This window comes from Solea senegalensis, linkage group LG7 (assembly GCF_019176455.1).
Source record: "Solea senegalensis isolate Sse05_10M linkage group LG7, IFAPA_SoseM_1, whole genome shotgun sequence".
In the NCBI taxonomy this organism is placed as follows: Eukaryota; Metazoa; Chordata; class Actinopteri; order Pleuronectiformes; family Soleidae; genus Solea; species Solea senegalensis.
The window spans coordinates 7,421,732-7,449,615 of NC_058027.1; the positions used below are offsets into that span (position 1 = coordinate 7,421,732).

The following is a 27,884-nucleotide window of genomic DNA, read 5'->3' on the forward strand; positions in this document are numbered from 1 at the left end:
ATTTGTAAGTCAATATAAGGTTAGAGCGATTAGCTACACATTATAAAAATGAACTGAGTGTAAAAACACACCTCTTGGTCTTGCCTCCCTTTTAATACCAAAAAAGAATGAGCGTTGCTGTGATGTCTGCGTGGTTTCTCATATTTCAACATCCAAGCATTTCATTATTCCCAGAGGAGCCACAAACTCTGCGCCGAACCACCACAATCATCATCACTGGTGTTGTGGAGGAGCTCTCTTTGGTTTCATGCATTAGATAGTTGCCAATCCTGCAGAGCAACTCTTCAATAATCTCACCCAGCAGTGTTGCTGCCAGATGGGTCAGCTGGCAGGCTAATTCTTTGGTGCAGATAATCATCCACATTCCTCAGTCCCAGCCAATCCACACCCCACACGACCTCCTGCTGCACCTCATCACAATTCAATATATATGTATATATATATACAATGTCTGTTGTGTTTAAACCAGGGATGTACTTCCTCTCGATGGACTGCACTGCTTCTCCATTTGATTCAGCCTACGTTATTAAGGCATGTATTATTAATGCTGCCTCCAAATTCAGAGGCGTCATTGTTTATCTAACTCTTGTCGCCTCTTATAATGACACTTAAAAAGGCGACACGCACCACTGAAGGATATTATGTAAGCAATAAGTGGATGAGTTCAGACAATACACGAGGAGGTCTGTCGTTATTTCCCCCTCGGAGATGGATTGTTTTCTGTTAGTGAATCGTTATTGCTGACCGGGTTATTTCATTGAATACTACGCTGATTATGATTGGTTGACACCTTCCCAGTGGTTCAATCCCAAAACCTATTCATGTTGTTGCAGAGAGGTCATTTGTAAATGACCGGGACAAACAGTGGATTGATGAGTTTGAAACAAAGCAGGTTAGATGTGTGTTTTTGTAATATATTCACATTCAAATCCCTCATCTGCTGCCACATTTGATGTGATGGATTTCGTGATCAATAAATTGTCCCCATGAGCAGCCAAGCTGGGAAACAACAAGCAAGCACAGGATGTCATCCGTATAAAGACTATTGCTGCCGATTATTTAGATAGGAATGACTTTTTGAGGAACATCAGAGGCAGCTTGTAACACAACACCGGCATGAAACCTTAATCCTACCAGCAGAGGAAATACGGAGGAGAAATCTGATGCTTTAAGAGCTTCTCTGCACCCTGCTGGAATTTGGATTTAGCTCTGCTCTATAAATCTCCAGCAGGAGCTGCAAGCAACACTGCTTTGAGTCCCTAAACGTGTTTGTATGTGTATATAAAATGAGTCTAATTAGGTGAAAAGTGAATGACAGCAGACAGTTAAGCCACAACACCTCCAGGGTCACAAACACAGTACGTCAGTGGAGTCTGAATGTGCTCCACTGCATCTGCGTCAGCCAGTTCAGCTTAAATAAACCTAAACTCTGTAGCATGCTCAAACATACTGTGATGCAAAAGCTGTCATTTGAATCCCTTTGTATTGTATGTTTACTTAACAAAAAACTCCTTGAAGAAAAATCCTTAAACATTCAATCCCAAGAATCAATCTTTTCCTTTTTTGCATTGTTAATTATTCAGAATGTGCTACATGAATTCAAGAAATGTGGTATCTAAAATAAAGAATTATGTGTTTAAACAAAGCCTGACTGAGCCGACATGCTGAATGTAAGGTTTGGTAGTTACTAACTAACTAACTAGTTACACTTTACTAACTATAGTGATGTTATTATTTTGTATCGTCATACCTAATTAAGTTAATTTACACAATGGAAATAAAAGATTCACAATTGACTTTCGTTGACCGAGTCAGATTTTTAAAAATGTATCAATAACAAAGATTATTTTAGAATATATTGAGCTTCTGCTCAACATATGATAATGATTACAGCTTTGAACACACACACACACACACACACACACACACACAAAGCCTCACACAACAACACAAACTTGCAACCAGGTCAGTAAACAGAGAGTGAATAGACCTGGAACATAACCAATTCAAATTCTATTGAAGGGGTGGACCTGGTGTAATTAGGGAGGCTGTTCCTCACTCTGGGCGCAACAAGCAAAAGCCCTTTTTTTTCTTTTTCAAGCCTGTGTTTGACAAAGCGAAGGGGTCAAACGCAAATCAGACATGTAGTGGTGTAGTGATTCTAAAGCATAAATAAGCAACTGCTCCACCTTATAATTGATTCTGGAAGCACCAGAGAGAGAGAAACCAGAAAACTACACACTTCCTCTTTGTGCACGACCCACTATTTATTTATGTGCCAAATGTGAATGGACGCGCGCTGTTTGACACTCTGACAAATCGATCTCACGAATGAAAGTGGAAAAAAAATATTTAGGGGTTTATGAGATTGTGACGGTCACAGTGGGCTTCATTTAAATGAAAAGTAAAGGAGTTATGAGACATGAAAATACAAAATAGATATACATATATGTATGTAAGTGTTTATATATATATATATATGTGTGTGTGTATATGGTCTTTTTTTGCGTGTGTGTGTATGTGTTAATCCACTCTCACCCATATAGTTGGCTTTACAGGGAGACTGTGACCTCCAGCTGAGGCCAGTCCCTGCTTATATTTCATTGCATCCTGATTCTCTGACATGTAGAGTGTTGAGTGGGGGGAGGGGTAGGAAGAGGAAGGGTGTGTGTGTGTGTGTGTGTGTGTGTGTGTGTGTGTGTGTGTGTGTGTGTGTGTGTGAGTGTGTATTTGTGACCTCTTTAGGACCTTGTCAGGACCAGTAGTCCTCATAAGGTACAAAAACCTGGTACTGAAGTTAGGGCTGAACTGGTTATGGTTAAGGTTAGGGATGAAGCTTTGTTTAGGCTGTCCAAATGCCTAATGTCCTGGAGAACAGCTGCTCAAACCTGTGTGTGTGTGTGTGTGTGTGTGTGTGTGTGTACCTCTTTGGGACCCTTTCTGGTATTAACCAGCATAAACACTAACCTCAATTCTGAGTGACTAGTTTTAGTTAGGGTTAACATGTGAATTGTAGTTTGGTTAAAAAGGGGGATAGGTACTAGATACTTTGGTTAGGCCGTCCAAATGAATGGAATTCAAGGCAGGGTCCTAACAAGAACAGCTAGGTGTGTGTGTGTGTGTGTGTGTGTGGCAGGAGGAGGTGGGGGTGAAGAATGTTTGGTATGTGCGGACGACAACAACATGAAAGGCGGCGAGTGTAGTACGCGCCTACGAAACAAACCCATCAAAAGGGCCCACTTCGTATCCCCTTATAAATGGACCCGCAGACACCACACGTGCCAGTGCGTCTTTGTCACCAAAGCGTGAGTTTTTATGCGGCGACATCGCAGTTTATTTGACGACAAACTCCCCCCCCCCCGCGCGCAGAAGGAGATGGTTTGGTCTGTAGTAGGTGGGACTGAAGCGCTGTGCTGCAGGACGTCGTAGATCAATGAACCGGACCGGAGGGTTGGTCCATCGCCTGGTGAGCATCAAAGTGTATAGATGTGTCAGTATACCTATGCAGGACCAGGACCGAGGCTTTATTACTATTAACCAGGCCGTTCAGTATGCGGATGCCCTAAACTGACTGGCTACTCCATTAGCTCCTTCACCTCGGCTTGGATTCCGTCTCCTGTGCCTCCTCTTTGCGATTTTTATTCGGGGGGGGGGGGAAATATCTGTAACCTACAGGATGATTTTTGCAAACACAGGCAACCCGCTGAAGACAGCCCCTCGTAAGCAGGTAGGCCAAACACACACACACACACACACTATTATTCATTTATGTATTCGTATATTTTAGAATAACTGCCTACTTTTTTTTTGCTAACACTCGAGGCAGCATTAGAATAAGCAGTCGGAATAATGGCAGCCAGAAATGACATTGGAGAGCCCTCTCCTGCTTCCATATGGATGATATACATTTATATCAAACTGATTTAAATACCTCTTCATTTTCATTCTGTAAAAAACATAGATCTCAGTCGACCTCTGTGGGGCTGTATCATCAATCAATCACTAATCGACTACTAAATTCATTCATTCAGTAAAGGGTTTGATTGTTATATTTTTCTTTTCAGTAAAAAAGTTCCCCGATTTAAATGATCGGTTTCTTTGTCCTGATGTGACAGTAAACTGAACATCTTCGCTTTACAACACAGATCGAGACCTTTTTTGATATTTCATGGTCCAAACCACTAATCAACGAATCGAGAATATAACCGGCCGATTAATCAATAATGAATATAATTTGATAGCTGCAGCTACATGGAGAGATAAAAGCAGCCTGTGAGCTGATGTACACATCCACCACTCATACTTTATCATGTCCATATAACCTTGTTTGCCCAGTCAATCTCCTCCTCTGGTCGATATGCATGATGGTTACTGTAGTGTGTTTTAGAGGTTAATATATTCTGGGTGGATGCAAAGAGGAAGTAAGACTGAACGATAGCACAGATAGATGTCATGTAATGTGTGTCAGTGTGCTGGAGTCAACCGTGATGTGCTGCGTCCTGACACCTCAGGTGAAACAGAAAGGTAATATGAATATGAAGGACCCGGCCTCTGCTTTCCCATCACACCTTTTGATTCAGCTGGAAGGTGAGAATAAGAGGCAGGCACGTGATGCACAGCTCTGTACCACATGAAGAGGATTGTGGGTAGGGATGGGAAAATGTATGCAGTGATAGACCCGATTGCTGAATTGACCGTGAACCATTTCGATCATGGATTAATCAGTTTGAGATAATCAGCTCTTTGATTTTTCAGCATCTAAAATGTGAACATTTTCCAGTTTCTTTGCTCCATATAAAAAGAATTATTTAGATTTGTGGACAAAACAAGAGATTATTTGTTTGAGGGTTAGGGAACAAATTATCAACATTTTACGGACCAAACTTAGCTGATTAATCAAGAAAATAATCAATGATCATAGTGCGTGGCAGCCATGACCAAGTGGAAGGGGAACTTAGCTTATAATCGCAGGGTTGCCGGTTTGACTCCCCACCAGGTCAAAGGGCTGGGGAACCCCTGAGCAAGGTGCCCAACCCCCATTGCTTCCCGGACGTTGCTCAGTGGCTACCCACTGCTCCTAATTCTAGGAAGGTTCCTCATAGAGGATGGGTTAAATGCAAAGAAATCATTTCCCTAAGGGATTAACAAAGTATAAGAAAAAAATAATAAAAGGAAATGCGGTCTTGCTCACCAATATACAATCCTAGTGATTTATTGTGTGTGCCACAAGGGGGAGCCAGCATCGCCCCACTCGTCTCAGGACCTCATTATTTACAATCATCTTATGTAAGAGGTTCAGCTAGTGTATAAGAATGAGTGATATTTAATGGTCAAACTGCAACAAATGGACATCGACTGTTCCACTCACCCCTCCCTTTCCCAATAGCTTCAGGGAACTACGGTGGCCTTCACAAACCAGAAAGGTTGTAAACCCTCTTTCTCAACTCTCTCTCTCTCTGCTGTCACCTCCTCCGCCCTCTTTGTTAATTTATTCATCAGGTTTATGTGGGTGGAGCTGATGTTCGTTTGCATGTGAGCATCTGCCTCAGAACACACATCCATTTAGGCTGCTGTAGAGACATGGTGCCGCAAGATGGCGGCCTCCATAAAGCAAGGCCCCCTGCCTATTGTGTATAAAGGGCTTATTCTAAGGCTTGAAGAATCAAAAACATTTTTATTTTAAAGCATTTACGCACGTAGAAAAACATACACACTTATAGGTAGTAATATATTTCAACTTTGTCAATAAAACCGACCTAATTAATAATTGTGACGTTGTGCATATTTGTGGGTTCGTTTTTGAAACATGCAGCCTGATTCACCCCTCCCAGATATATAATCTTGATTATACTTGATTATAAAAAGTTGCTGCGTAATATTAATAATGACTACCTAGTTTGAGGTGCATCTATTATCACAAGGTGGCAGCGACAGTAAGCATTTAGTTCAGGGGTGTCCAAACTTTTTTTTTTAACGAGGGCCAGATTTGATAATGTGTAGATTCCTGGGGGCCAGTGGTCACCTTTTATTCAAACAGTACATATGAATGCAATGTTTTATAATACGTTTATTTTCATTGTCACAATTATCATTTTTTTTAATGGCAACGTAACCAAATCTAAACCATGCAGGAGTGAAGAAATGAAAGAATACTGCCTTTCTATATTAGTTTGTAGACTTTGTGTGTGTTTGCAGAGGTGATGAAGTGAACAAGGTTTCTTGAAGGCACCTTGAATCTGCTCCTCTCAGCTGAAGACGCTGTAGATCCCACAGAAGTGATGATATTAACCAAGGTCTTTGAATGCATCTCATTAGCTGCTCCAGTTAGCTCAACGCGCATTGAACCCTGCATTGCTTTCACTAGCTATCATGTGCTGAAGTTTAAGATATTCAAATATGTGACCAACAACAGTGTTGAATATTCAAATAGCATTTTTTTCTCAAAATGCCCATCCCTATCCCAGATACTCATATTTCATATTCAGATGGGATTTGCCATTGCTGTGTCTTAATCTGAAACCAACCGCGTCTAAATTTGGGGATTAGTGAATCCGTCTAACTGTAACATTGTATGGTTTGATATTTTCTCTGTGAAATGAAGTATCTACCAATGGCTGCTCTCTGGTAGAGTAGATGTATCCTCCCTCTGAGACCTTATGCGAACCGTGGTGGTCTTAGATAAAGTCAGCGTGGTAATTGCACACTGACTAAAATGTAAGGCTTCTACTTGAACACATAACAGGCCTAACAGATGTTTCTGCCACAGCAATCTATTCCTCATCTGTTCAAGAAAGAAAAAAAAGCTGCTGTGTATGTTTTAACCGTCACAAGAGCCGGGAAGAATATTCCAGTGATTCGTGTTGGCATGGCTATAGTTGCACCCATGGCTTTGGCATTTGGAGTGGATTGTCCTTTGGTTATGGACAGATGGTGTGATTCTGCCATGCTTTGTCTTTGATCTGATCTGGAGAGGGTTTGGGGTGGCTGGGAGCTATTTTAATGAATGAGTAAGGGGAAGGAAATGCTTTTGCGAGGCAGTGCGGCATGGTCTGGATCAGAATGAAGACAACTGAGGGTTTCTGATAAACACCACGGCAGGATGTGAGAGGTGAACACAGACTGAATCAAAATTGTGAATCACCACTGCCCACATTCATGAATGAATGTATTTGAATCACCCTTTAACGACAACCAGGAGCCTGAAGGTCAAACATTAACTTAAGTCCCTGTAGTGGTGGAAAAAGTGAATCCTTGGTAGAGATGTTGTACAGTTACTTTATATTACATTATAAGTGAAAATAAAGATGCACGAAATTGGACTTTTTTGCTGATATCCAATATATCGATATATTGGGAGTGTTTGAGCCAATAACTGATACCAATGCAAGTTCAATCATTTGTCATATCAGGGGATCTTGGCATGTTTTCTGATATCCAGTAATCCATTTTAAAACCAATGTCTGCAGATAATATCGTGCATCCCTAAGTGAAAGTATCACAACTACAAATACATAATGTAGTCCATACCAAGTGAGTTCAAATCAATACATAATTACTTAAAGTGAGTACACTAAAATGAGCACAGGTTTCTGGTATAGATGCAGAAGTCAGACTGCTGTGTGGATCATTGATGAGCAGAGCTTATCGTCTTAAGGACATGATCAACTAGCATGCATGTCTGTACACTTTTTGTCTCGCGCAGAGATGAGACATTCCTGTGATTACCGCTGACCTGGCTTTTAAATTAGATTATCAAGCTCCAGTACGGTTCCTAACAGAGGTTTTCCTGTCTGCAGTCCTACCCCATGACTCCATCCAGTCCCAGCAGCAGCAGCAACAGCAGCAGCACAGGCCTGGAGCAGCTCAGCAAAACCAACCTGTACATCCGCGGCCTGCCTCCTGCTACGACAGACCTGGACCTGGTCAAACTCTGTCACCAGTCAGTACGAACACACACACACACACACACACAGGTTCACAAAGCCATCTTTTTAAGGACTCTGCTCTGCCTTCCATTCATTTGGACAGCCTAAACCTATTCCCCAACCCTAACCATGAGCAGTTAATGTGTAACTGTAACCTCACTATAGTTCATATCATACCTCTAACTTTGACCAAGAACTCAGAAATGAGTTTCTGCCTCATTAGGATCACGTTTTGGTCCCCACAAGGTCACTATATCAAGAAAGGTAGACCTGAAAGAGGCAACAAAAGCACATACACCGACACATCCTGTATTTGATGATGATGTATGCTTATGTGTGTCAGGTATGTGTGTGTACAGCACTGTTTTGTCGCTGGGGCAAGCATTTTAAAATCATTTTCAGTCTAATTTGAAGGTCTCCTGCTAAAAGACACATACTGTATGTAGTGATTTAAGTTAATATTAGTGTTTTGCATTAAATAAAGGCATATCTGTTGTATTTTTCACTCAGATAATAATAACTGACACTTAACAAAAACACCTATTTGGGTTCTCTTTAGGGGGACCCTGTAGTCCCCCTGTAAAAGCACAAACAAGTACTTTTACACATCAATTTTTCAATGTTAATTATTGAGTGTTAAAGGGCTGCATACATTACGTATATTTTGTTTCCTTTGGTAGAGCGAGGCTAGCTGTTACCCCCCGTTTCTAGTCTTTGTGCTAAGCTAACCAGCTGAGGTTGTTAATGTCACAGTGAGTGTACACTTACTAGCGTTATCAATCTTTTCATCTAACTCGCTGCAGGAAAACAAATAAGGGTCTTTGATGACGTATGCTTATGTGTGTCGTGTGTGTGTGCACACCAGTGTTTTGTCACTGATGTTTTTGTTTGCTGAAAAAAAGGGCAAGAGGTTTAAAATACCAATGTCATTTCAGTCTAATTTCAAGGTCTCCTCCTACTGTATAAATATATACTGTATGTAAAACTGAGTTACATCAAGTTAATGTTTGGGGGGTGGGGTTTGCATTATATAAATGTATTTCTAGTGTATTTTCACTTAGATAATAATAATTTTATTTGACACTACAATTACATCTATTTGGTGTCTCTTTTTACAGTTAGCTGGAAGATGCTGGTTTAGCTTAGCACAAAGACTGGAAACAGAGGGACGATGTTGACGCATTGTAAAACCACAAATTTACATATTTTACACATTAACATTTTAATGTTAATTAGTGAGTTTTAAATGGCTGTTGACATTGGGTGTGTTTTGTTTAACTGTGCTAAGCTAACCAGCTGAGAGTGTTAGCGTCACAGTGACTGCACGCTTACACTGTTAGTGTTATCAATCTTCTCATCTGACTCACCACAAGAAAACAGAAAAGGTTCTTTACCAAACTGTTTACACAAGGGGCTTGTGACCCTCAAAATAATTCTTATTATTATGTTTTTAGATAAGATGGTCTAACCAAAGAAAAACATTTGAAGTGGCTATACAAAAAAACACACAAATTAAGAAAAATCATAGCTAAGGCTGGGGCATATATGGCTTATAAATAATATTTGGATATTTGTAGGCTATATATCGGGATATAGGAGATATATCAGGATATAAAGCTGCACACAGGTTGTTTCGCTGGGCTCATGAAACGTTCGAATGTGTTCGAAACAAAGAAATTGATTATAAATATGGTAAAAGAAATTTTGCTATAGCACTAATAATTAAGCTTTACTTTAAAGAAGTGTTATTAAGTTATTATTCCATGTATATTTTAATTTAATGTATAATATTTCACTAAATAATTCTTTGTAATAGATATAATTATCAATGCAACAGCCTTTAAAACCAGGATAAGTCATCACAGATACAGTATATCTGTAATCTAACACCATATCTATCTAAAATATCTGTATAAATTGCCCAGCCCTAATCATAGCTCATGTAGGGCATGTAAAATTGGCAAACATGGTAATGTAAACAGGATAAAAAAGAAACACAAGTAATGTTAAGCAACCCAGACTTATGTCCGAGTACATGTTTTTTTGCGGTGAATGCCGTAATTAGTGGTGTTTTGTCTGCTCTCTTTGCCACTGAATCCCAAACATATGAAGAGATGCACTCACTCATTTAAGCAGCAGCAGCAGCAGCAGCTGTTTGTGTCCTGTTTGCTCATGTTTTGTTCACGTTCCCAATGGTGTTTGCCAGCACAAAGCAGAAATGAAAGTGCTTTTCATAGCAACAAGCTCTGAATGGTGATGTATGTAAGCGAGGCATTCAGCCAGCAGGCAGCTCATGGCTTATGCCACAATTCAACTTATTTTAAAGTCAGATATACAGCAGGGCCTGTATGTATTCATTTTTGAAATGTGCATTGAGAGAGGGTACACTTTGTACCAGACGGTGCTGCAGAAATATCACTGACATTAATATGAGAAGGCCAAACTGATGAGGAGACGTTTTCATAAAGGACAAACGTGTGTTTTCGTTGTTGCTTCCTTACGGTGAGCATTTTTTTAATGCATATTTACATTTTGATGTTTGCCCAGGTATGGAAAGATTCAGTCAGCAAAGGCAATTCTGGACAAGACAACCAACAAATGTAAAGGTCAGTAAGGCCAGCTCTATCTATTTACGAAGGAAATGTAAGAAAATAAAAATGTACAATGTTATTGCATGTTTAGATATGGTGACTCCACTCTTCCACCACTTTTCCTGAATTAATGTCTTCCAGGCAGCTCCCAGTTTCCATTTTATTTCTGTCGTATGACTATGTAAATCAATTTGCTATGACTAATACACTTGAGTCGGGTAATCCATCACTTTCTGAACGTGAACAGTGAATGTGTCCGCTTTTATTTTCACATTTGAATGCTGCACAAAGTAGTAAACCGCATCACAATGCAGTGGCGCCATACAGTAAGTTTGACAAAGGGGACGGCAGATGACGATGATGATGATGATGAATTACCCAGCTCAGGAGAAGCAGGTTTACACTTTATGGGAATAAATAGAAACCAGTGACTGACAGGCTGGTGGCAAAACATAGTCATGAATCAGAAACATTGCATGTTCAGTATGTGCAATTTATCATAGACAGACTTTAACTTATAGATTCCAGGAGGTCGCTGTGGCCAGAATTAATTAAATTGGTTTCAGTGTTAATTTAGTAGTAGTACATTAACCAGAGGAAAATGTCGTTTGAAGAAGTCCAGGGAAAGAGCCCTGATTTATTTTGGTTATCTGATTGTGATATGGTACGTTGGTTATTTAAGCATGAGATCAATGCCTTAACTGGATTTATTGATAATAAGTGGTTAGATGCTACATAGTCATCTTTGTATCCTGTTTGTGGTGTCTTATAGGCATTTATGGGCTGGGCATTATTGAGTGCATGACATTTAAATAAACACATCAATCAGTAATAGTATTAGTAGTAGTAGTAAAGAATAAGTGTAAATGTGGGTCCAATCCGTCAGTAACAGTGGTAAAGCAATGTGTATAATAGGTGGTTCTATTATTATTTGACTTTCAGTGTAAATATTGTTCTGCCAACTACAGGTTACGGCTTTGTGGACTTTGACAGCCCAGCGGCTGCTTTAAAGGCTGTACATGCTCTGAAAACCAGCGGCATACAGGCGCAGATGGCCAAGGTGAGTTAGAAACGTGTGCACGTGCGCGTGTGTGTTTATTTTTCTCGCTTGTGAGCATCTCTTCTTCTTCAGTGCGTGTGCATGTGTCGGGTGAGCGCTGGCGAATGACATTAGACCGTGGTCACATGACCTCAGCTGACAAGCTGTTCTTCCCGTGACCCCATTTACTCTCACTGTAGAAACCAGATGTCATGTCTGCCTACGCCAAATAACCTGTCAGTCAGCGTGACAGGTTACACACACAGCACCAGCCGCTCTCTCTCTCTCACACACACACGATACATGATATACATGTTACACATTATCACTGATATTTTATGACTTTATTAGTAATAATTAACAGTTATACATACAGATATAGGATTTTCTGTGTTGACTCATCTGAACACTTTTAGAGCACAAAGTGAATACTTTGACATCACATCTATAAATTGTGGACCGCAAATATTGAAATTGCCTTGATTATTATATAAATCCATTTATATTTTGAAGTCACTTCCCTTTCCCACTTGCCTGTTTCCCACTTCACTGATGAAGGACTGCTGACTGTCTAGAGACCTGCATGTTGCTGCTGTGTCTGTTTTGTGTGTTGTGGTAGCTAGGCTACGCGGCTCTCCCGCTGTTTCTAGGGAGGACCATTGAGATGCTGCACAGGGTGTACATGACTCTGCTCGTGTGTGTTTGCAGAGGAGCTGCTTAGCGTTTATTTAACCATATGTCTTCCTCTGACCCTTAACCACACTCCAGTTGAGTCTTTAACTCTCATCCAACAAGACAATTCATTCATTCATTCATTCATTGTCTACCTTATCCTCCACATGAGGGTCGCGGGGGCTGCTGCAGCCAATCCCAGCTGTCATAGGGTAAAAGGCAGGGTCACACCATGGACACTGGACAGGTCATCCATCACAGGTCCAACATACAGAGATGAACAACCATTCACTCTCACATTCAAACCTCAGTGTCCAATTAACCTCTGCATGTTTTTGGACATGTCAGAGGAAACCCACGCACACACAGGGAGAACATGCAAACTCCACACAGAAAGGCCCAAACTGGGATGCAGACAGGTGTCATGCCAAAAAAGTGATTGCCTGCCAGAAATGCACTGGGTTCCGTGGGTGCACCCACAGCCTGTTAAAGCTGTGTCACGGAATATATGACGATTACGGCTGCTTTTCTCTTGATTAGACTGCCATAAGGTTTAACCTGGAGCCCCTTTTATGTGGAAGAGCACGCATCACTTTTTGGTAACTGTAATACTGTAATAATGCTGCTACTACTGGTAACTGTTACTATTTGCACTAGCCCTTTACATGGGGGGTTATATTATATAAAATATGCCGTACTAAGTCATTTTGACACAAACAAACAACAACCCTTGGCCACAAGGTAGGAGCCCAAAACAGCTGTAATGGCCAAATGAATTCTGTGATACAGCTGGACCTGATTCAGTTTCTGGCACAACACCTACAATCTTCTAGCGCTAGCAACATTCTCCACCGGGTGGTTTTATACCAGAGAAAAATATGTTTTGAAACTGCAGTTGCATGCCGGCATGTGGTCTGATGTCACACGCAGAACATTTTTAATATGAAACGCTGCAATTGTATTCACTGTGTCTATCTTTGCGGGAACAGCAACAGGAGCAGGACCCAACGAATCTGTACATTTCCAACTTGCCACTCTCCGTGGATGAGAAGGAGCTGGAGAACATGCTGCAGCCATTTGGCCAGGTCGTCTCCACACGCATCCTCCGAGACTACAGTGGCAACAGCCGAGGGGTGGGCTTCGCCAGGTCAGTCGCAGGAAATTGGCATTGTCGTTTAAAGGAGCATTAATTTCTTCTCTGTTGTAGAATACACCCATTCCACTCTCCTCAGGTCTCTGCCCGCTTCTTTGGCATTTTTCAAAATCAGGCATTGGGCGGAGTTAGCTGCAGAAAGAGGGGGTTGAGTTACACTTAAATAAACTAGCACCAAATTTACTATCAGATCACGTTTTCCTTTCCTTAGCATTTGAACAATGCAGATACATTCCCAATGTGATTTTTTTTTTACGTTTGCCAATTTGAGTTTCTGACAGTCAGACTTATTAACACCGCCATGTGCATTTGTTTTCATTGGAGCCACCGAACACAAGCCGTGGAGCCACGTCCATGCCGGTCGACATCGGTTTTGTTCTCGCCATTTGAAAAAAGCCAATCAAATGTCTGCTCACGTGTGGCCACACGCTCGGTCTGACAGTCATTTCCTCTTCCTCACTTCCTCCTCCGACTGCTTCCTTTTCACTGGCTCTGTCATGATGAACATCTAAAATAATCCTCCTAAAAACCTTGATCTTATAGCCGGTAACTGGTATGTAGTGCCTTGAAACAATTTGTGTTTCTAGAGAGAGCCTAGACTTCTGGGTCGTCTGCCCTGATGTTTTCTGCTAAAAGACAGTAGGGGGAGTGAAGACAGTGTCAAAAATAGTGTAAAAATCCTGCTTAGTTGTGCTTTAACTAGATTCAGTCATGACCTGTTTTCCATACAGCATGATTTTGTGTTTAAACAGCTGTCAGAGTTTGTAATTGCAAGCCATTCAAATCTGATCTCGAGCAGGAAACAGAAGCAACATTTGCGTGCTCCTTTGATTTTTGCAATCCACCCATGCTTTTTTTTTTTACAATCATTTTCACACTGAACCTCTAGCTGATGAACATGCTGCCTATCCCTGTTTGCATCATTCCTAACAATGCTTCTCTGTGCTGAGAACACTTTTACTCCACAGTGACCCATGTGCAATTTAGTGGTGAGTAATGGTTGTTGTATTATCCCCGCCCCCCCAGGATGGACACAACAGAGCAGTGTAACGCAGTCATCTCCCACTTTAATGGAAAATTTATCAAGATGGCTTCTGGAGCTCTGGGTAGGAAAGAATTTTTACCTCTCTGAAATCTTTTCCTTTTGCATGAAAACTGAGGAGGTGGCGACGACTGATCAGCGAGCGACAGTTAATGTATCTGTTGTTGTGTGTGTGTGTGTGTGTGTGTGTGTGCTTTCCCTACAGCTCCCCCTCAGCCCTTGCTGTGTAAGTTTGCGGACAGTCAAAGGAAGAAACATGTTCACAGTGGATTTGTTCCCAATGGACAGACAGGCGATCTCAGACTAGTATGTACCTTCACATCAGTCGCTCCCATTTTTTATCATCTGTACATCACAACATCTATCTATCTATCTATCTATCTATCTATCTATCTATCTATCTATCTATCTATCTATCTATCTATCTATCTATCTATCTATCTATCTCTCTATCTATCTATCTATCTATCTATCTATCTATCTATCTAGGCAGCTTCTCAGCTAGCCAGCTAGATAGCTAGATAGCTAGCTGCCATGTTTGCAGTTCTGCTCATTTTTGTTTCATGAAAATTGAATATCCTCCCATTTTTTATCATCTGTAGAATCACAACACACACCTACCTAACTGTCTGTCTCTCTGTCTGTCTGTCTATCTATCTATCTATCTATCTATCTATCTATCTATCTATCTAGGCAGCTTCTCAGCTAGCTAGCTAGATAGCTAGCTGCCATGTTTGCAGTTCTGCTCATTTCTGTTTCATGAAAATTGAATATCCTCCCATTTTTTATCATCTGTACATCACAACACACACCTATCTATCTATCTATCTATCTATCTATCTATCTATCTATCTATCTATCTATCTATCTGTCTGCCTGTCTGTCTGTCTATCTATCTATCTATCTATCTATCTATCTATCTATCTATCTACCTATCTAGGCAGCTTCTCAGCAAGCTAGATAGCTAGCTCGCTGAGAAGCTGCCATGTTTGCAGTTCTGCTCATTTTTGTTTCATAAATATTGAATATCCTTTTTTGATTGTATTTATTAAAGTAATAATGAATTATTGTGTATATTTGTGTATTGAAACTTATTTATTTTCATGCCAAGTATAAGTAATAAGCAATATTATGACTTTTTTTATAAGTCTCTTGTGCCTGAGTAACTTTGCCCAACATTCTTATCATTTATTTGTAATCGTAGAGATGTTCTTCTCCAATAATTACTGTTTCCTGACCTTAGGGTGCAATGACGCTCACCTACGACCCCTCGTCAGCAGCCGTACAGAATGGGTAAGTTGTGTTCATATCAGAGCAGATCATCATAACGCAGAACATTTTTCTACTTACCCCATAAATCCTTATCTACGTGTTTAAATATTGTCTCTTCCATAGGTACTATCCTTCTCCGTATCCAGTGACCAACCGGATAATGTCTGTGCAGCCTGCGATGTCTCCCTACATGTCTCCGGTCTCTGCTTACCAGGTACTGCAGAACGTCCCTTTGATGGGCGAATATTAACCTGTCTGAATTTTATTCATCTCCCTTTTACTGCCTCACTCCTCCCGTGCATGTTGCGTTTGAATTTATGGTGTGTTTATGTAGCGTTAGGCTGTGTTTCTGCTTGTGTGTGTGTGTGGGAGGGTTGTGCAGGTGCTATATAGATGTAAGAAGAGGTGATAAAACTGGCCAGGACCACCTCACACTTCATCATGTGAAATGGATGTTAAGCCGGAAGATTAGAGTTTCAAAGGAGAGAAGATCTTCCTCTTCTCTGCAGTTAGAGAGTCATCCTCTTTGAGTCATGCTTTATCTCACTCGGGTTGTCGCTCGATTCAGACATTTTAATGCACCACAGACATTTCCGACCAGTGACGTTCGCCGACGGAAATTCATATGCACGGGAGTGATGAATCTGTGGGAGCTTGTTTTGAATGGAGCCCTCAAACAGATGGTAACCAGATATATTCGCAACATGTTTGCACGTTCCATGTCTGTGCTCATGCAAAAAATCTAAATAATAACTTCCACAGACGTTCCGTTAGTGCCGTTTTTCAAGTCAATCACCCTCCTGGCTCTGGTTCTGTAGGCTGTAACAACATCAAAATCTCATGACACAATCATATTTATTGCGATGTTGTACCTCATGAAGTCCATCCACCCGTGGTGAGTGGGATGCACTCAGATCCCAATCAGACCATGTATTAACATCCATCCTGAGTGATCCTATCACGTCCACCATGCTGCAGGTCTTAACGCGCCCAATATGTCATCAGATCTGATCACGAAAACCACGTTCAGAGGTGGTTTGAGGACACATGTGGACGCATTCCTAAATATGCGTGAACGCAATCTGTCCTCAGTACAGATTAAAGACCGCCTCCCCAGCCGAAGTCCTCTGACCTGCAACTTTTTTTTTACACTAATCATATCCCATACGTCAATGTATATTACTGGTATATGATTTCTATTTATTCATTCACTCATTCATCCAGCTATGGCTTTATCCTTCACATGAGTGTCGCGGGGGTTGCTGTCTCTCGCACACACAAACGCTGACATCAGAATCATAAATATTATAATTTTGTTCCAGTGTGTATTTGAATATGGGGGTGGGAAGGCTCGATTGGATCACGTGTGGTTTCAGGAGACGTATCCAGGATGCATTTTAATCCCAGGTGTGAACAGTCATACCTAGCACTATCCGCATGTGATAGAATCATTGAGATCCAGGTCTTAACAGGGCTGCTGATTTCTTGCAGTTATGTGTAGAGAGTTGGTAATAGTTTTGAGCTGAAGTATGTTAACGCGGTATGTTCCTATCACATGCAAAGCTGTTTTTGCTGTCATTGTTGGCACCCTTCTCTTATGCTATCGCATTAAAATGGTACAGTAAGGTCACCCACAACAGAAAAATGTCACTCCCGCCCGCAGTCTTTTCTCATACAAAGCTCCATGTCTTGTTGAGACAAACAACCACAAACCGAGCAGGGGAAATAAAGAGCTGCTGGATGTCCTCCATTGTTGTCTTTTGTGTTGCGTTCAATGACGTCATTCGCTGCCGTCATGCTACATATCTAGCTAAAGTGGCCATCAGGCAGAGCCCACACCCCGCCTGCCAAGTAAAGGTACTGTTCTCAGTATGATGGAAACATAGCTATAGGGCATCATCTGCTGTAGCCACTTTACTATTATCTGCAGAGTGAAAGAAGCACAAAGGATTATGGGCACGCCTGGTATGACGGTCTATGTAGTTCTCCCTTCCCTCCATTCCGTGCCACTGCAGCTAAAACAAAATGGTCCCGCGACTGTATGGAGACTCTTTTGTTCTCGTGCTGTCGTGGAATAGACTCGGATCATATCGAGGAGACAGTTCCTCTCCAGGGAGTCCAAGTCATCGCCTTTGTGAATAGTGATATTGACATAATTAGATAACACAAAGCCAGACTGATTATATCTCCCAGTCTCAGGTTAGGAATATCAACAATACCTCAACAATACCTTTCCTTTAGTTCTGACATTATACCTGCGGGCATTGCACCTGATGCCTACCTTTTCCTATGGGGGTTGCGGGCGTGGCCTGAAAAGTGGTTGCTCAAGAGCCCTCTGGTGGAAGCTGTTGGTTTGCATACGGGTGATTCAGCAGAGGTGGAAGTTTATGAATGGACAATATGCACAGGGCGTCACTTACAACTCAAATATAAGCCAGCCCTTTAACATTAACCGGTCAGTTGTTGCTTAGGGGGAAGATTGGACCTCACACATGTTTACATTGTGTTTTAATAGTTAAGCCTTAGGGGAGTCAACATGGCCTGAAGTTAAAAAGGAGAAAAACCAGGAAGTGACCAGGCATATAGTCAGTTACCTTTACTTGTATTACTGTACTGTTGTTTTTAAATCTGCAATTTTAAAACGTAGTATACTTTGCTAAGCAAAAAAAACAAACAAAAAACTACTGACCTGTGTCAGTGCCCTGGAAACTAAACTATACTATACAATTTTGGTATTCTTTTGTGCCTTTAAAGGGCAAGTAACAATACCTGTGGATCCCTTTTGGCTTAAAGATTCTCCCTATGACTGTTCAAATAACCACAGAATCCACTGTTTATGGTTGTATTATTTTAAAATATTTACAGGATAGTGTGCACTAAAATGACACATTAAACCTCCCTAAATGTTTTATTTTGTCAGTGCACTTAAAATTGTAAAGGTGTGTTTTACTGTATATCCTCCCGTAAAGCGGAGAGACAACACCCACTGTTAAATCCCTGGAGTATATTTTAAATGAGCTACTTTTTATTCTTACTTGAGTAGATTTGTACACTGGTAAATGTACTTGTACATCTAGTGTGTAACAATATGGGACAGGACATCTAATGGTGAGACTGCACATTGAAACAAACACAGGACTCCTCTGCTCAACCCCTTTCCCAAGCGTCCCTTTCCCTTGCATACCAGAAAGGATGTTAGCACTCTTTCACAACTCTCTCTCTCTCTCTCTCTCTCTCTCTCCCTCTCTCTGCCGTCTCTTCCTTCCTCTTCATTGGTTTATGCATCAGGGTTATGTGGGTGGAGCTGTTATTCTATGTTTGCATAGGAAGCTTCTGCCTCAAAACCTGAAACACAGGCTCTGGCTGGTTGTAGAAACATGGTAATGTAAGATGAAGGCATCCATAAAGCAACTTAAAAGTACATTTAAAAGGCCTATTCTAAGACACAACACTTTAAAGCGATTATACACAAACTAAACCCTGCTAAATGTTACACACTGGACCTTTAAATAAGATTGAATTCAAATAAATTGTGCTTTTTCTTAAGGAGACAACATAAGGATTATTTCCACCTCTGTTTATCAGTTAGAGTTTACACACACATGCCCTATGTTTGTATATAAAAAGAATAAAAAATAAGACTAACAGTGCTGTCAGCATAAAAGAGGTTGTGGAGAACCACTGAAGAGAGGAAGGAAGGATCCTGGCCAGGCTGTCAGTGAGGCAGAGGATTGCTGACCTAAACAGGTGATACTGTGGGGGAGGAAGAGGAGGAGGAGGATAATTAAACCCCCATATTAGACAGACACAGTCCAAAACAAGAGAGGCCATCTTCATAAATTAGGTGGAATCATGCGCCGAGCAGTTGTAACACTCAAGTAACTTTCTCTTTTCTCTGTTTCTTTTTTCGTCTGTCTCTTCCTCTTTTTCCGCCCCTCTCTCCCTCCTTCCCTCTCTGACCTTTTCTTAGGTACAGAGTCATTCATGGGTGGCACATCAACCATATCTCATGCAACACCCGGTAAGGGAACAACAACATTTGCTCATTCACTACCTCCGATTCCGCGTAGCCGACAGGAAATGGGTGTGTGTGTGTGTGTGTGTGTGTGTGTGTGTGTGTGTGTGTGGCTCCGCTACAGCTGAATCTCTGAGCTCACACAGAAAAAAAAAAAGTCAGAGTGTTAACTTTAATTGGCCCGTTCTGCTGACGCGGCGCCAAACTTTCCCCAAAAATGTAGGAGGACAGAGCTGTGCTCTGGGAAATCCAGCCACTGCTGTGTATTTACTGTATATAATGTAAGTGTGTGTGTGTTGGGAGTGTGTATGAAAGAGGAATGGAACAACGAAAGGGACACCCCTCCTCCTGCTGCCCGCGCCCTCCTCCTCCCCCCCTCTTTGGATCCAGCAGGAAATGCCTGAAGCAGAGACAGTCTTGTGACTCTTTGACTCGTCCAACAGATGGTTTCCAGCGGAACAAGTGTCTCTGCTGATTTGCCCTCCCCCCTCCCCCACTTCTTTTCTCTTTTTTCACAAGGAAATGGTTGATTCCCCCGTAGGCATCATGTTTAGCGGAGTGTACGCCATCTGAAGACGGAGCAGAGCTGGCGATGTCATACTTTCCCTTAATGGAACCCCGGAGCACAGAGTTCCTTATGTTCAAATACGACATCGTCGCAGTGTTCATATACAGTAGTTTGCATCAAATCCCACTAAGAAGAAAACACTCTTTTGTTTGCGGTGCCAGATCCCACATATGACAGAAACTGACTTTCCACTGTCTGTGTTTTATTTGTCAGTTCTGTGGAACTGTGTGTGTGTGTGTCATGTGACGTGAACGTGAAAGAGAATTGAAGCCTAACCGAGCCGCCTTGTGTTGCAGGCTGCTGTGATGTCTCCCTCTGTGGATCCCTCCATGTCACTGCACCCTTCGGCCATGCTTACTCAGCAGATGGGTCAGCTCTCACTGGGAAACAGTGGAGCGGTGAGTGGAATTCTGGGATGTCACATGAATCCAAACTAGGGTTAAATAAATGGGGTTGATACAGTGATTATGAACGGACTTTTGAAAGCCACATTTTTAGAATATGTGACACTTTTCTGGCCAGTGAAGAGTCTGGCTTGTATTAAATGTTCTGTCTTATTTTACAGTATTTTGCTGCCAACCCCGGTGTCCAGGGAGCCTACATGCCTCAGTATCTTCCCATGCAGGCACCACCTGTAAGTGCACAATATTTCAGCCTCATCTCTTTGCACATTTTAACTGTGATGTATCCTGTTCCAGTGAACAGCCGCCCAATCTGCTTCCATTCATGAGGCCCCGGAGTTGTTTTTTGTAGTGCCCGTCCTCTCAAAGCCATCAATTATCTCCGTGAAGATAGTTATTATCGTGTTCTAAATGAGAGGCGCCGGCTTTTTCTTTTCAGGAGAACGGCACGCCGCAGCAAGTGGATTCTTCCAACAACTCCTCTCCTTACAGTCAGCTCAGCAAGTAATCACAGCAGGTGCGTTGCAGCCTCTGAGTGTTCGCAGGCCGGCGGTCTGACGCAAACAGCAAGTTGTTATCTCAGCGACTTTACTGCCACATACACTAACGGGGGGTTTTGGGAGGGCTTGCTTTATTACAGGGTAATGAATCTAAAACGGAGGCATTATTGACCAACAGAGATATAAGTTGAACTTTACTACAATTCATTTGTTTCTGGTTATTATTAGAAGTAAGTGGCACCAAATCAAATACTTCCTTCAGACATGTCTGACCTGATTTTCCACTCGTGGAAAACACAGAATCTTTGTAGTATTTATCGTTTCATACGTGTAACTGCTTGACATGGGATTTCTCAGTGTCAAGCAGTTGCCACATCTGTTTCCATGTTGTTTGTGAAGCCAGTTTTATTCATATTGACCTCGATGAGCTCAGACACTCACCCCTTCCTTTTCCAAGAGCGTCAGGGAACTACGGTGGCCTTCACATACCAGAAAGGATGAAAAGACTGTTTCTCTCTCGCTACTGTTTCCGCCTTCTTCTTCGTTGGTTTATGCGGAGCTGTTTTTCTTTATCGGAGTAGAAACTGAAAAAGTGTCGGGCTGCTGTGGAAAAAAGTTTAAAAAAAGTAACACAATGTAGGATTTGCTTTACGGGTCCCCCTACAGTTGGGAATCGGTATTGTCTGTTACCACTGTTGTAAAATAGATGTTATAGTGACGTCGGTAGCATTTGCGCTCCTTCACTTTGCGATTCTGACCATGGGCGGGCCTTAAGAAGCTGCCTGCTGATTGGCTACTGGGTTTTGGAGTCAGTAACCTGTCTGTCTGGAACTCGCTCCCCAAGTTTTCCCCGTCGACATCCAACAAAATAATTGTAAGTATCTAACGTTTATAATCTGACAAACGTTGGATACTTACAGTTAAGACGGACTTGCTCATTGTTTGAGTCGTTCGATTTATGAGGACGAGAAGACGTCAGTAACACAGCGTGCTAAGCATTTACACTTACTGTTCCAACAGAAACAGGACCAGGGGCTGTTTTGTTGATTGGAGGTAGAATGGAAGCGTAGCAGTTAGCCACCAGGGGGCGACTCTGGTGGCTAAAGAACTCAGTTTGAATGGAAGTCTATGGGAAAATGAGCATGTGCCTCTCACTTGATTTATAACATTAATTAAAAGGAATATAGAAGTGTGCCACATGTGAGTGGACGCCAAGTGTGATTGACAGCTGGTAGCGTCCAATAAGAACCTGGTTGCAGGTTTTGCAAAATGTAAACATGGCACCTAAAGCACATGTTAAAGGCTTATTCTGAAAAAATCAAACACTTTTTTAATTTAAAGTCATGATACGACCATGTGTTGTCACACTTACAGCGAAGGTCACACATCCAAGTAGGGCTGCAACGATTATTTGATTAATCATTCACTATTGCTATTCAACTATTTTGACAATGGATTCATTGGTTTGTGGGGGTTTTTCTGACATTTTATGGCATCCAGATCAATCGATGATGAAAACAACCGTGAGTCGCAGCCCTACGTCCAAGTGAAGTCAGGATGAGGAAACCTATAAACAACCAGCACTGCACGTCAGAGAGTGCTGCAGTTCCCTGACCTCACTTTTTTGAATCCGCAAAACCGTCTAGTTCTTGGGTGCAAATCGCCAAAATGGACGCCAAAATTAAAAGTGGCCAACTTCCTGTTGAGTTGAGGCCATGGTTACTGTCGACTTTTTTGTTCTTCATGGTCTATATCTTCCCACCAAGTTTCGGGAAATTAGGTGGAACTCAATTTTGCCTCTGTTTTCACCTTATGGAGGGGCGCTATAGAGCTATAGAGGGTCCGGGAATTAACATTGTCGTGTTCTTATTAGTTTATAGTTGTGACAGTGGTGCTTGTGCTTTCTTATTTCCAGGCTTTCTGTGAGCCACACGGCAACATGGGAAGTTGCCGATGACGTCACAGTGAAAACAGTTGCCGCCTTCTCTGACTGGACCAGAAACATGAACTTTTTTTTTTTTTTGCCCCAACACTTGTGGTGGAAATGAGGACGGTGTAAATGGACTCAAGTCAGTTAAATTACAGAAAGAAAGAAAGAAAAGAAAGAAAAAAAAAAAAAAAACAGACACAAAAAAAAAGATTTATTTTGATAAGAAACAACATGCTCTTCTTCTTTTTCTCTTCCCCTCCCCACCCCCATGGATTCTAAAACCAACACCAGAGGATCCCCTCCTTTCCTCCTCCTCCCCCCAGACTCTCTCCTGTCTTTAGCCTCCCCTTCTCTTCAACACCCCCTTCTAGTATGACAGGATATAAAAATGCATGAGATTGAGCTTCACACCCCCACACACACACATACACACCTTCAAAGTGTCTATGATTTTATAGTTCCTCTTTATTTGTGACATATGTCGAGTAAAAACTTGCACTGAAGTTTAACAGTTCAGAATCACTCCCATTTTGTTTGAGGCCACAGAAAAAAAACAAACTGAATTGACAGCTGACACACACACACACACACACACACACAGAGGTGACCGCCGCTCATTTCATGAGGAAATTAATGTTTTATTATTGGAAAAGGTGCCTTCCTGACGTCACATCAAACATCCTTCATCGAGACTTGATCAGGTGTCATATTTCTATCTGACTGATAACATGTGTGTGTGAAATCAGAGGAGATTTCTATTTGTGTTGAGTGTTTTTGCTATCGGGCTAAATGTGGTAGCAATAAAAAGACAATGAGAATCCAACGGCAATACTGAAAAAAACACACACACACAAAAAAAAAAAAACGGTGGTAAACTCAGAGCAAGGCAATCCCCTTAATTTCTCTTCTTTTTTTAATTTTAGACTTCAGGATGATATGAAACAAGAGCTGTACTTTTATGATGTTACATGTTTTTTCACCCAAACGGGCATCTTTTGGGGAGTTTTGTTTGTTTTCTCTCTTGTGGTCAGCTTGACCAGTGATCTACCTCATGGTTCTGCCGGAGCCTGCTGGTGTGGTGGGGGTTTGCAGGTAAAGCCCCCTGTCATCCGAGTGGACGAAGCAGAACAAAAAAAAAAGCCACGCTCAGGAGCTGGCTGGATAGGACTTGTACCGTTTGTCTCCCACGTGCAGCATTTCTCTCCCTGGTTGTCAGAGAAACACCGTTGCGTTGCCTCATCTTCGTGTGCTCCACGCTTTTTCTTTTCCCTCTACTTGAGTGTTGTTCAGTTGTGATGCTACGTTTTAGAGTTGAGTTCTCAAACTCTGGCAGGGGCCACATGAGCGTCACGAGAACCTGTTCAGTAGGGGAGGGGCGGCGTGCTCAAAATTCCATCACGTTATTCCATCACGATATAGCAATAACGACATTTGTGACAATACTTCACATAGTTTGAAAATAAAAGTGATGCGGAGCGTTATATAGTTCGCAATACATCCAAAATTAATCTATAAATATCAAAAAAACACACCTTTAATTGGCAGAATCGATTGGGGGGCCGCATGTGGTCCGTGGGCCGTGAGTTTGAGACCTCTGTTGTAGAGATTTAAAGTAAGACAGCTACTGGTTCCCAGTGTGTTTGACCTAAATGAGTATGTTCTGCCTTTTTCCATTCTAGACACATGTTTTGATGACTCACCACTTCCCTCTACCTTCACGTTTTACCTTGAGTTCAGTTAAAGCTCTCCCCTCGATTTTAAAACCGGGATTCAGCCAAATTTTGGTCGTGAATCGCGTTCATGCCAAATCATCTGGATGACGAGAGAAAGCGACTCAGATGTTGGCTCCTGCAAAAAAAAAAACAATCATGTGTGAAACGCAAAAAAAACTGCAGCGTTTCATTGGAGTTGAATGGCAGTTACAATCACATGTGATAATAAAATAGGATGTATAGATTATTTACATTCAGGGCCAAAAGTGGGGGGAAAAAATGGGTGAGTTTTATATTTTATTTGGATTTGATTTGATTTTTTTTTTTGCCTTGCTTTTCTTTTTCTTTAAATGTGTTATTTCCAATGTAAAAAAAAAAAAACTCAAAGCAAAGAAACAGGATATTATGGTCGAGGTTCTTCTCCTAAAGACCCACAGTGGGGGAAAATGTATAAGCAGTAATCAGGCTTTTACTGAGCGTACTTTTCCATCCTGATGCTGTTGTTGCTGGGGGTGGAAATTTTGAAAAATTCAAAAAGTTTAAAAAAAAAAAAAAAAAAAACAAATAAATAAGAAAATGTACATGTTTTCCTCATCGCATCACCTGTCACCTTCAGCTGATTCTCAAACAATCCTCTCCTTGCTCTCTCCTTTTGAAAAGACTGAAATGAAATCAGTGCTGAATAAATGGCTTCTCTCTTTCTCAGCTCGGACTCTGGTCTCTTTTCTTGCCACTGCAGCACATGTTTGAAATAATGTTTATCTCATGGTTTAAGGGATTTCACAATTGTAGTGAGTCATTTTTAAAAATTGTTATTTGACGCAATTGACAAAAAAAAAATGTTCGGATGTTGAGGACAGGTGAATTGACGCTAATTGAGGCCCATGAGTGAGTGAGAAAGTTAAAGCATCTGTGACCTTTGACCCATTTTGACTGATACATTAAGTGTTTACATATTGTATTTTGTCAGCACTTTAATTTTAACCCTTTTTTATGTTGAAACGTACAGTATATACAGAGGCTTGTCTCATATCCTTTATTTCAGCACAACCTATGCAATCTGATGAAGAAAAAAAAATCACCAACTATATAAACACACCTGAGCAAAAAGTACTTAAAATGTTTAAAATCGTATTGAATTTGTGAAATTCGGAAATGGGTCACAGTTCAAAGTTCCCAAAAAGAAAAGAAAAACGACAATTACTGGTACTTAACATCACTGATCTGAACGAATCATAACTTTGACGCAATAGCACATAAGAAGACGGGAAAAAAACACACTTTTTAAAGCCTGAATGTGACCTATAAACACACACCCCCAGGATGTCCAATAAAGAATTGTGTATTAATCCCACGACAATTTACCATGGGTTCACCTGTGGCACAGATCCATGCTGTGTGAGCACTAAGGGTTAATTAAAAACAATTAAAGAGAGACTTGTGTTCCCTTTTTGTCTTAAAAATACTACTTACTATTTAATAAATACTTTTTCACTTTAACTGGAGTACATTTTTAGATCAGTACTTTTACTTGTACTTAAGTAAAATGTTGTCAAAATAGTGCTACTTGAGTAGAATATTTCAGTACCTCTCCACCTCTGCAATTCTACACTGTCCAATAATGAATGTTTCGCAGCAGAGGGCGCTGTGTCCCCCATGACTGCCCCAGAACCAATGTTTATGGTCAGATATTTTAGTATGATCTTATGATTGGATCAGATGAGGTACTCAGTGTGTGTGTGTGTGTGTGTGTGTCTATTTCAGGCTCCCCGCCTTTGTAGTTTCACTCGCCCACCGGATCTCGCTTCTAAAGCGCAGACTTAGTGCAGCTGATCCCAGAGACATAAAGGCACCATGCCCCCATTTCTTACCAGTCAAGAGGATCAAAACCATCGGGGTGCAAGATTAGCCATCACACCCACTGCCACCCACCTTCACACACATCACCCACCCGACCCCCGACTCCAAGAATATACATACATCCCATGTAGCACACACACACATCAGTCAAGTGTCTATTGTAAGGGCTTTAAGCCTTTGAACATTAGATACATGGCAAGTAGGCTCTCTCTCTTTCACTGCCTTTCCTCTCCTCCGCTCTCTGTCGCTCTCTTAATTCACCACAGCTGAGGGGGACACATGGCACTGATCCCTCGAGAAAGTCCAAGGTCAGACTTGGGGCACAGACGTTGAGAGCGGAGAGGCCTGCTACAGTATCCAGTGTCGTTCATTTTGTGAGATACACGGTCAACATGTCATGCTTCCTGTACTTATTATACACTGGGACTGTTACTGTTGAAATGTACAAAAAGTGTTTGATTCACTTCTTTATCACACCAAAGCAAAAAGCTAAATTTGCAGGAGCAGAAGCCTGATGCTGCATACAGTATGATATATCATATAATATGCATCATATCATATGATTAATAGATTCAACTACAAAACAGAGGGGAAAACAGTAATTATTAACAATAATCACATATGCTATGACTATATTTCTGTCTATATAACTGTGCTTTGCTCTGCGTGACAGTCATTCTTACTTTTATTTACACTAAATACAACCAGGAGACATAAATGGACAATATAAACATGCATTTTGGGCATTGCCTCATGGGGAATCACTGGTTTTTACTTTGTTTCTCTAAACCATTTCATATTTTGACAAAAATAATAAATGACCATCTCTGTATTTTTGCAACTTCTAACATCATGTCAGGTTATATCTAGACACTGTGGCCTAGTGTTTAACTATGACTTCAGTGATCACAGTATTATAATGTTAAGTAAACATTCCATTGCTTGACTTTAAATTAATTCCGTAGATGAATGTAAAGATAATACACTGCAACAATTACATAAGGTATTTTGATTAAGAAAATGTGAATATAATGGAATTTTAACACAGTTTTTAAAACTAACTGTAATTTAGTTATGGTGTCACATAATTTGAAGAGTGAAATAATTGCTGAGACTTGACTTTATACTTATTTGAACACTTGAATTTAAGTAAACATGGTGTATTAATTATCCGGCGACCAACAACAATTTCTCAACATTTCCT

At 41.2% G+C, this 27,884-nt stretch overlaps 1 protein-coding gene across 2 annotated transcripts; it reads left to right on the forward strand.

The window, feature by feature from the left end:
* The first annotated feature begins 3,407 nt into the window (after positions 1-3,407).
* Positions 3,408-23,195, forward strand: rbms1a (RNA binding motif, single stranded interacting protein 1a). 2 transcript variants are annotated; one of them, XM_044030966.1, is made up of 14 exons: positions 3,408-3,727; positions 7,797-7,939; positions 10,473-10,531; positions 11,485-11,576; positions 13,217-13,374; positions 14,407-14,486; positions 14,628-14,728; positions 15,666-15,715; positions 15,818-15,908; positions 19,665-19,715; positions 20,574-20,675; positions 20,843-20,911; positions 21,118-21,195; positions 23,094-23,195. In XM_044030966.1, exons 1-13 carry the CDS (start codon positions 3,677-3,679, stop codon positions 21,184-21,186), a joined length of 1,116 nt encoding a protein of 371 aa, XP_043886901.1. In that variant the 5' UTR covers positions 3,408-3,676; the 3' UTR covers positions 21,187-21,195; positions 23,094-23,195. The 2 variants fall into 2 exon arrangements, with proteins under 2 accessions (XP_043886901.1, XP_043886902.1); XM_044030967.1 differs by lacking the exon at positions 19,665-19,715.
* Positions 23,196-27,884: the final 4,689 nt, after the last annotated feature.

Coding starts and splice junctions, on each gene's coding strand:
- rbms1a (XM_044030966.1), top strand. CDS start 3,677: ATGATTTTTGCAAACACAGGCAACCCGCTGAAGACAGCCCCTCGTAAG. Junction 11,577..13,216: donor TACAGGCGCAGATGGCCAAG/GTGAGTTAGAAA, acceptor TTGCGGGAACAG/CAACAGGAGCAGGACCCAAC. Junction 15,909..19,664: donor CTCCGGTCTCTGCTTACCAG/GTACTGCAGAAC, acceptor ACCTTTTCTTAG/GTACAGAGTCATTCATGGGT.